The following is an 11,158-nucleotide window of genomic DNA, read 5'->3' on the forward strand; positions in this document are numbered from 1 at the left end:
AGCCACTCTAATTAAGGTGCCCAGAGTGTCACATGTATCAGCGTCCCCATGCTGAAAAATGGTGGTGGAGGCCCTTTAAATAAAGCTCATCAGACAAACTAAAGCACTCCTGCTGCCATTTCTCACCACTGGGATGCTGACAGACGTGACATTGGAGTATGCTGCAGCACAGTAATTCCCACACTCCAGCAGACTCGATTAATTGAGTCTGCTTTGACCTGCTGTAATTACAGTGCATTGGAGAAGCCTCACTGCACATGTATAGGCGGCTTTAAAAACATTTAATTTAGAAACAATTTGGACTTATTTAAGATTCTCTATAATTTCTTTTCCACCATTTTTACTCTTAACAGAAATAATACCCTAGTTGTTTTCTAGAGAGATACTACCAGATTACAAAATATGTAAGGCCAAGGTTTTAAAAAAATGGGTGTTTAATATTATGCATTCAAATCCATATTTAGATATACGTGCCCCAATTCTGCAGTCCATTTCTGTACAAAGCAATTAAGCACTTGATTGCAATGGAACTTAAACACTTGTGCTTAAGATTTTTGCTGAATCAGGATGGACTTAAGCACAAATGTAAATGCTTTGCTGAACTGGGGCTCTGAAACTGTGGCCTGATTTTAAAAGTGCTGAGCACCAGCAGCTATAATTGAAGTCAGTAGGAGCTTCTGGATGCTTAATATTTTTGAAAATCAGGCCACTTATTTAGCTGTCTACCTCTCGGTATTCATTTCTAAAACCTTCAAGCAGAGTCCTAGGTTTTATTAATGAATGAGGCCCTGATTTTCTACAATAAGCCTTAATAATATAAAATGAGGGCATGAAGAGTAAAGGAAATACATTTCTTTATTGCAAATTTACTAGAGTGCCTCTTGCAAGCATCAAAAAGCTCTGTAAAACCATTACATGAATAAACAAATTAAATTAAAAAGCATAGTGGCTAGAAAACTATGGGACTAACTTCATTCTTTGTGTACCTCCATGGACATTGATTAAATACATCAGTGATGACTTGGTCTGCTAAATGTTAAGCATTAACTTGACCTGGAACGAGTTAACAATGCAAATCCTGAAAACATGTTTCATAGTTTCATAGTTTCATAGATTTAGGGTCGGAAGGGACCTAGTAGATCTTCTAGCCCGACCCCCCGCCAGGGCGGGAGAACAACAAAACCCCAAAACAAGAAACGGGACTCAAATGAGTCCAGCCAGGTAGGCATCCAGCCTCTTCTTAAAGACCCCCAGGGTAGGGGCCAGCACCACTTCCCTTGGAAGTTGGTTCCAGCTCCTAGCCGCCCTAACTGTGAAGTAGTTTTTGCGGATGTCCAATCTATACCTCCTCTCCATCAACTTGTGCCCATTACTCCTTGTTATGCCAGCAGGCGCTAGGGGAAACAGCGTCTCCCCCAAACCCTTCTGGTCCCCCCTAGTGACTTTATAGACGGTCACCAGGTCCCCCCCTCAGCCTTCTCTTGTGGAGGCTGAATAGGTTCAGGTCCCGCAGTCTCTCACTGTAGGGTCATGCACGTTGAGTGCAAAGTAAAAACAGTTTCATGTTGAGTGCAAAGTAAACGAAAAGCTCAACATTTAGGATTTGGCGAAATTTCTCCCTAACTCCAGACCAACATGGTCACTCATGTCTCATTCAGGGTTTGTAAATGTGAATTAGGGTAGTGCCTAGAGACCAACTGAGAATGGGGACCCAGTGCCAGGCACTGTACAAATATGGAAAGTACCTTTTGTAGCAGGTTAAGCTTAGATAGGATTAGCTAGGTAAAGAGACAATGACATTGAAGAGGGAACCCATGGGAGGAAGTAGAAAGATTTTTGATTGAATAGATAATGAGCTCAAGGAAGGAAGGGTCTAAAGCTAAGACTGCAAGATGAAGTCTCACAATCTCATCAGTTTCCAGTAGCCATGGCCTAAACAGCTTCTGCAGCTGTTGTGCTTGCTCCAGCTTGCCCAGCCCAGCCCAAGGCCACATGACTAAGGGAGGACAAGGAGGCGCTGCATAGAGATGTCTTACTTGTACAGTTCTAGGTCCTTGGTAATTATGCCCCATCCTCATAGCATCTGCCCTGCTGACCCCTGATCATGCAAGTGGCCCTCCCCTCTGGACCCTCTTGATGCTGTCCACATCCCTCCTGAAGTGCTACACCCAGAACTGGACACAGTACTCCAGCTGGGGCCTGACCAAGGTCGGATAGAGGGGGAGGATCACCTCCTTGGACCTACTCATGATACATCTGTGGATGCATGACAAGGTGTGGTTAGACTTCCTGACTGCGTCCCCACATTGGTAACCTATGTTCATCTTGGAGTCTATAATGAGTTCAAGATCCTTTTCTGCCTCTGTGCTGACAAGAAGGGAGTTCCCCAGCCTGTAGATATACTGCTGGTTCTTCCTCACCAGGTACATCACCTTGCACTTGTCAGTGTTGAAACACATCCTATTCTCATCCGCCCACCCCTGTAACCTGTCCAGATCTGACTGCAGCTTGTCCCTCTAGTGTGCCCACCTCCCCCCACATCTAAGTGTCATCTGTGAATTTGAACAAGGTGCTATTCACTCCCTCATCCAAGTTGCTGATGAAGATGTTGAACAGCGCAGGCCCGAGAACCAAGCCCTGCAGAACTCCACTGCCCATGTCCTTCCAGGTCAAAAAAGACCTGTCCGCCACTACTCTCTGGGTTCAGCCCTCCAGCCAATTGGCGACCCATCTGACCATGTAGGGATTGATACCACAGTCACCTAATTTTTTAATGAGAATGGGGTGAGAGACTGTGTCGAAGGCTTTTCTAAAGTCCAGAAAGGCTACATCCACCGCGACACCTGTGTCCAAGGATTTAGTGACCTGATCATAGAAGGCTACCAGGTTGGTCTGACAGGACCTGCTTCTGATGAACCCATGTAGGTTGCCTCTAAGCATACAATCCCCTGCTGGTCCCTCGCAGATGTGCTCCTGGATAATTTTCTTGAAGAGCTTCCCCAGGACCGAGGTAAGACTAACAGGCCTATAGTTTCCTGGGTCCTCCCTCCTCCCTTTTTTGAAAAGAGACCACAGTGGCCCTTTTCCAGTCCTCTGGCACCTTGCCAGAGCACCACGAGTGCTTGTAAAGCTGTGGAGGTCCCTGACTAGGTCCACTCCGACCCTGGGCCTGGCTGTGCCTCCCCTGGGACCATCAGGGATCATGATGAGGGTGGGGGGGATAACCTGGTCCCTGCTCAGAAAAATGGACGCAAAGAAGTTGTTAAATAAGTTAGCTTTGACATCTGGTGTGACCACCAGACTTCCTAGCGTGTCCTGCAGAGGCCCTACATTACCCGGAACTTTCTTTTTACCCCCTATGTATTTAAAAAAGGACTTATTGTCCTTGATCTGGGTTGCTATTCCCAGTTCCATTTTTGCCTTACCCTTCCTAACAGCCCCGCTACAAGTCTGAGCAACAGCTGTATAGTCCTCCATGGTGATGGCCCCTCCCTTCCATTGGGTGTACACCTTGCTTTTTAGCCTTGAGACGTTCCTAGATGCTTTTTTGTTAGCCAAGGGGGCTTTTGAGCACTCTTGCTCCCTTTGACCCTTGTTGGGATTGCCACCCTTTGAGCTTGGAGGATCGTTTCCTTAAGGAACAACCACTCTTCTTGGGCTCCCAACTCCCCTCCCCTCCGGGACTTCAGTCTCTCCCCGACTAATCTCCTTACCTCATTGAAATCTGCCCTCCTGAAGTCGAGGGTTACTGTTTTGCTGCAGGCCTTTGCCACCCTGCGCTTGATGGTGAATTCCAGTAGGCGATGATCGCTATCTCCCAGGTGATCAAGCACCCGCAGTCCCCTCAGCAGGTTGTCGCTTGTGGCCAGGACCAGGTCTAACAATGCATTTCCCCTAGTGGGACTGTGCACCTCCTAGGTTAGATGGAGGTCCTGTAACATGGCTAGGAACCTACATGACTGGCTGACTGCTCTTCCCAGCAGATGTCCAGTTAGTTTAGGTCCCCCACGATGACCACATCCTTTGACCTAACTGCCTCTGCTAGCTGACCTGAGAATTTCCAGTCAAGTTACATTGCCAGACCCAGAAGATTTGAGCTTCACACCATGTATATTGATAGACTGGCCTCATTCCTGAGACAAAGACACTAATAAATTATACTTGTGATGCTGAGTTTTTGACACAGGTGCTTCTTAGATATTAGGAAGAATTGAAGGCATCAGCTATCAAATGAATTTAACTTTCACTCCCGGCTCTCAGTTTGATCCAGGTTTAAGCTGGGGATGCAGAAGTGATAGACTTCTACACATGCATTAATATGCCATAATTATAGGCACTAAATAAATGTGCCATAATCAGTAGCGCTGGTACATGTTTTGTGATGCTAATGCTCAGTAGACTTATTCTACTGCACATTAGCTTCATTTTTGCCTGCCGCACTAATGTGCAGTAGAATGAGTCTACTGATCATTTATCTCATGTAGATGCAACCAGTATCCCTTATTACAGCTCCCTTAGTGCCAGTAATTCTTCTTCAAATTATATCTGAACTGAAAGCTTCTCAAAGGTTTCCTATGAGGTATCTGCCGGTCTTTGAAAGTGACCCTGTGTGGAAAGCCTGACAGCCATTTTTCACCTAACATGTTAACTTTCTTTTTTGAAATGACTGTTTTTGTTTTCCTGCTCAAAATCCAGAACAGCAGTGGTGATCCATGTGGTGCTACTGTTTGATGTTGGCTATACCACAGTTATAATAGAAACCCAGTGCATGTCCAGTTAGGAAATGTACAATTTATTCACTTGTCATAAATAAGAGAAACAGAACTGGATTTGAAACATTCGTTTCCCTTTATTTGCTCAGTGAGGCTGATGTGTACTGCACATTTAAAAAAAATATCACAGGAATTTTTATACAATGGATTAAACCACAAAAGTACAGGTAGAATTGGCAGGTGGAAAATAGCCCAGCTTGGGCTAAACTAATAGCTCACTTTCCCTGTTCAGCATAGTCCAACCAATAGCTTTACACATTCACCTACTGTACACATTTTACAGTAGCTCCATCAGATCAGTGGTTCACATTATTGAAAATGCCTGTCACATAAGTACAAATTTAGAATAATCACATTATATTACATGGCTATTCTAGGTCATTTATAGATCAGATCTTATACTACAATGATTGAAGTTCTCATTACAGCCATCAAAAAGGACACATAATCATTACCTACTGTAAGCTTACATCTAAAGGGATGTAAAGGAGGTTTTTTTTTTTTCAACTGACCCAACTGGTATAACCCAGAGGCACAAACTTTCCTCTCTGTGCTGCTATCAGTAGTGACCAATGTTGTTTAGAGTTATTTAGCACAGACTGATATCCCCTCCCCCCCAGTTTTATGCTCCTTCCGTTTGGCTTTGTATCATTTTGCGTTCTGTAGAAATTACTCTTTTACATCTCTAGAAAAGACCGTAGTTTCCAAGTACCAGTTCTGTTACCAGCATTGCAGATGTGGTACTTACCACAGTTTAGAAGCAAGAGTACGATCTTCATCTAAAAGGCATATAGAGCTATGCTGCAATTTGCCTCCAATGACAATATGATTTGTGTACTAATTTGAAAATATTCTCTTAAAAAAGGAAACACCAAGCTTACATTTTGATGGGCAACCTACGGTGACTACAAAAGATACAAATAGCTTTATTCAGATTATTCAGCAATCCTAGTTCTACGTTAATTTCATATGTAATTTGTAAATCCATAGAGGAAAGCCATCTTCAAGATGAGAATATTTGTCAGGCCAGTAAAAAAAAAAAAAAAAAAAAAAATGAAGCGTGACATAATGTCTGCTTGGAGAGGAAAAAAAAGCACACCAATTTATTCATGTCAGCAATCCAGGGCAAAATAGAATGTATTTAAAATTTAATCACAGAAATTTAAAGGCAAAATAGGTAATGCATCTGGTCCTTGAACACATAATATGATATACTAAATATTGATTTCTTAAAAATAATTTATTGCTTTTAATATTTTTTCTTTACAACAGAAGATACTCAAAATCCAGAAAGGAAAGTTGTAAACTTTAGTTTGGCATTCACACAATCAAAGTTAAAATACCTGCATTTTAACCTACAGAGCAACAAGAAATACGCAGATTAAATGATGTTACAGTTGTAACACAGAACCTGTGAAAAAGTTCTTTTTTTATTGCTATCTATCTACTCAGAAATAAGAAGCCAAAAAATCAAGCAAGCATCCAACAGGACAGACAGTGGAATCTCTCAGAACACAATATGCTGGTGATAAAATGAGTGCAGCTATCAAAATCAGCTGCACTGGCTTGGGGGTGAAATCGGTTTTCTAAGACTGGGGGTGGGAAGAGAAATTAAATAAGTAGGTGTGCCATATCTTTAAAAGAAGTCATGAATGCCAAACAGTAATAGAATACCAATCTATATAAACTTACAAGCAGCCTCCAAACTTTACTGATTCAGTCTACAGGCTCCAAGTTCTGATGAAATCCTGATGCTCAGAATGGTAGGTTTTTTCCTGAAGTTTCTATTTAATTTAGCAGAAGCAATGTCATCAACAACAATGTCATGGGCACATCTGAGGCCATGCTAGTGCATAGTAAAAAACAAACAAACAAAAAAACCACTGCTTCTGCAAAAACTGAATTTTCCAAACAAAGCACTTACTCCAACCTGACAACCGTCATGCATCCTAAGTATAAAATTTCCACTGGCCTTTTTATTATTTTAGTCATCTCATAATTTATAATAAATAGGATAATTGTAACCGATAAATATGTCTTTCTAGTAAACAAAGGAATGAAGATTCAGTATTTATACAGGATGTATAACTGTAAAAAATGTAGATAAATACCATCATTAAACTTTGCTAATGAAAAGATTACTGGCTTCAAGAACAGTGTTTAGACACACAGAATTATCATAAAAATCATACTGTACTTAATACCTCAGCATTTTTTATCAAATGAAAATCACAAAAAATAAAACAGCATTTTAAAAAGATTTAAACTTCTCATTCCAAAATTACTGTTGATACATAAATAAAAACATTTCTTAATGATTACCCAGTTGAGAGACTTTACACAAAATTATGATATCTCCTAGAAAATTTAGATGAGAAAATTTCATTCCCCTAACAAATTCAGTGTATAAAACTGCAAAAGAAAAATAAGCCATGAAAAAAAATGTGGAAAAATATTGCAGAAGTGGTTAATGCCTTTTGGGCTAGGATAGTTCTTGACAAATTCTTACAGAAGCTCACCAAACAAGGGATGAATGTGAGTAAAGCATTAATATTTTTGCACTCAAACACACACACACGCTCACACACACACACGCGCACTTTTTTTTTTTACAATCAAATATATATAAGCATAAGTTCAGCTTTCTAAATATGTTAGTGTACAATAATTGTTTCACTTCATATAATTACATTTGAATATTCTTGATTAAGAAAAATTCAGCAGTTTTTTTAAAAGAAGGCTGCATTTACAGTGCATAGCTGTAACAAAAAAGAACATTGTCATACAGTATGTACACAAAATAAAAATACTCCATTTAACATTTGTAAATACTCAGCTACTTTAGAGGATGTAGCAAATACACTACCTGTACACACTCCAGATAGTTATACCCAACTCTCAATAATAATGTAATACCATGTCCGTTCATCAGAGTAAAATCGCTGAACAAGCTGCACACTTGACCCTTAACAAGGCTTGGAAATTTCTGCTGTGGAAGATCATTGTTGTGGACATTTACATGGGTGTCAGAATTAAAAGATGAAACTTCAGAATGTTAGAAAAGTTTTAGCCTTTCATTTTCTCCTCCATGAGGAAAAATAAAAGGACAGCAGGCTTCTATGACTTGTGGTTTCTTCTGGATTGTCGTATTATCATTGCATGGTGAGAAGAAGCTTCTTTAAAAAAAAGAAAAGAAAAAGAAGTAAAGAAAAAGAAAGAAAGAAGAAAAAGAATGCAGTGCCTGATTCCCAGACATCAGCAGTTGTAGTTTACAATTTGCTTTTTTGTTTTTGTCTTGTTAAAAGGCAATATATACACATTTTGAAGTCATACATTTAAGCGTATCTCTATGGAACTGCTGCCATTGCAAGTGGTTTGCACTTGTACTCTCTATGAACACCAGAATCCCTTGCCACCAAACACCCCTGGAAAGCAAAACTGACACCCATGGATACACATGTGCTTACTGGATATCCATTTTGCCTCTTCATTCTTCGAGCAGCTGTGTTCATGTAAACCATGTTTTTGTACAGAGAGTGTAAAGTAGGAGAAATTCCTAATTATGACTTTTTAATTGTCCATTATTGAAGGACATGATGTCCGTGAGGTATTCGTCATCCCTCCATTATCCTCAGATGTGATGCATGTTACCTACGCAGGCTTCGCTGTGCCTCCTTCAGTAAACTATCAAAATCCATGGAGTCATACTTGCTTTTAGTGGAAGCAGGATCAAAATCATCTGAGTTTGAATCTGGAACCAAGAGGGACAAAGGGTTAGTGAAGGGGTCTTGCAAACTCCATGGGCACACCGCTTACTTCAATATACCTACTAATACCTGCACCTTCGAGAAAGGAAAAAACAGCAATGATAGTGGAAAAGAGCTTTAAAATGACCTTATGTAAAGCAGGCAAGCTTCCAAAGAACAATGTGCTGACACATTTCTCTTTGGAGGCCTATAAAAAGATAAGGTATTTTTGCCACCCACCAAGCTACTATACCAATAATTGTGCCACTAGCATGCAACTGTCACAAGACATACTGGCTACTTGCAGATACTAAAAAAACCCCCAAAAAACCAACCTCCGCCCACCCCAACGCTTTACCAAAAGAAGGAGTGTGTTACTTTGACCCAGCTCTGCAGCATCTGTATAGATCGGGCGCTTCAGTGGGGCTTTTTGGGGCTTTCATCTAAAGCTGAGTCAATCAGCTATTACATAAAAGCACCAAAAAAGCCCCAGTAAAGCATTCAATCTATACAGACATCAGGCGAGCCACGTCCAACTCATGTGCTGCCTCTTCTGGGCATGCACTGGGCTTGGCTTGGGAGCGCACAGAGTTTAAAGTAAAATACTGTTTTTGGTTTTTAACATCTGCAAGCAGCCATTATTCCCAAATTATTTCCATTATGAAACGCATTACAGGTTGGCTCTGCAAAGCCTTTGGACTGTTAGTCAGGACAGAGAACTGGGACTCGGGTTTAAATTCTGAAATTTAAGTACTTCCAGGTTGGTAACTGACCTTCACTGTAACTTTGTACAAATGTCTTCACCTCCCTGTATCTTTATTTCCATTTCCAACATTTGTCCAGCTTTTTCTATTATATTGTTAACTTTTCAGGTTCATATTTTTGTGTTCATACAGCAAGGACCCAAATCCTAGCTGGAACTTTTAGGTGCTAATAGTAATGATAAATCATAATAATAATGATAATGAATAAAATGCTATGAAGTGCGAGTTTTGGAGGTAGTCTACACACCGTGTTCTAGATTCTACAGTTGTTTAAACAGATGCATAATTTCACTCTTGGGGCTACTCATGTAGAAAAAGTTATGTATGGAGACATATGCTTGCCGAATAGTATAGTGCAAGCATTTCATTGCAAACCCATCACTACTTAAAATAGTGATGATTCCTAGTTCTTGTGTTTGGGGGTAATATCTTTTTCCTACCGTTTCTTTTCTTTAGATACTCATAAGGCTTTAGCTAGACCTATTAAATATTTTGAACATACAATGTTCACTGCAAGTTCCTTTAACTCTGAAAGGATGCTGCCTCACTGATGTGCTAAATTTTGATCACTTCAAAAGCAGATCAAGACATTTTGTTGTTGTTTTACAGATTAGACACTCAACCCACAGATGATTAATTTCTACCCTTAGACTGACTCATGAATTTGTAAGTTCACTCTGCTGCTTCTCTATCACAGATATAGATTCCCTGTGAAATACAGGGAAAGCAATCTGAAGTAGAGAGACATCCAAGCTGCCAAAAGGACAAAGTAAAGATATCCTATTATGAAATATCTTACGAATCCTGCTCAATATGGAAAGATCTTCAAGGGACCACTCCCACTGATGAATAATGTTCAAGAAGGTCCTCTTCAGGCAGCTTATTTTAAACCCTAGATATTCTGAGATACTAGAAATACCTCTGGCTTCATCACTGCAGAAGATAAGTCAAATCAAGTCAAGACTTCAATCTGTCTTTAGTGTTTTTATCAGCCAACATTTGAACAAATGACTTGCCACCTTTTATATTTTCATCCTGAGCTCTATATCTCTCCAGCAGTCAGCTGCCTTTTCTCAGCTTTACACTATCTATTTAGCAGGTTGAAGTGAATTATAGCATATTCATTGTGAACAATGCATATCACCTTTATCATTTACTCTGAAAAGACATCAATTGGTTAGAAAAAATATATTTGTATTCACTTCCTACTTCACACAAAGCCAAGGGCAATGCATACACGATTTCATTAGTGCCATGTTACAAGGTCATGCAGAGATTTTAATGATAGTGTTCATTACTTCATAAGAACACAATAACCAATTAATGTTGGTTCTGTAGAAATATGTCCCTTGCTATATTACTTGGAAAATAATCTCTCCTATATCTTTAGTCTCTTAGACAGGTGTCAGGTAGGGTATAATAGTTAGTGAATAATTCCCATATTAAAAGCTAATTGAAATAAATTGTGAGTTTATATGTTAAAGTGGCACTTTTCAGGGGAGTCTACATGGCCTTCGTATGTGCATAACTGCTCCTCCCACTGCCCTGTATCCCTACTGTAAAAGTTCTAACATCTGAGTGCATACTTCAGGGTTGGATGACCCTGATGTCACTCTCCTGCCCTTGATCTGGGTCATGATCTGAACGTGATATTTAGTCGGAGTCTCACATCCCACCCTGGTCAAGTATTAGGAAGGAGTGTGACAATTCATAGTTTCATAGTTTCTAGGGTCGGAAGGGACCTGAGCAGATCATGGAGTCCAACCCCCTGCCATGGCAGGAAAGAGTACTGGGGTCAAACGACCCCAGCAAGGTGTTTATCTAGCCTCCTCCTAAAGACTCCCAGGGTAGGAGCCATCACCACTTCCCTTGGAAG

General features: G+C 40.4%; 1 protein-coding gene across 1 annotated transcript in view; it reads right to left on the reverse strand.

The window, feature by feature from the left end:
* Nucleotides 1–4,825: 4,825 nt before the first annotated feature.
* The window catches only part of PPARGC1A (PPARG coactivator 1 alpha), a 108,387-nt gene continuing 102,054 nt past the window's right edge, over nucleotides 4,826–11,158 (reverse strand). Inside the window, exon 13 of the mRNA XM_019526364.1 lies at nucleotides 4,826–8,523. Coding sequence (XP_019381909.1) covers nucleotides 8,420–8,523 — 104 coding nt within the window. The 3' untranslated portion in view covers nucleotides 4,826–8,419. The remainder of the gene's footprint in view (nucleotides 8,524–11,158) is intronic.

This window comes from Gavialis gangeticus, unplaced genomic scaffold, assembly GCF_001723915.1.
Source record: "Gavialis gangeticus isolate Ggan-Ray unplaced genomic scaffold, GavGan_comp1, whole genome shotgun sequence".
In the NCBI taxonomy this organism is placed as follows: Eukaryota; Metazoa; Chordata; order Crocodylia; family Gavialidae; genus Gavialis; species Gavialis gangeticus.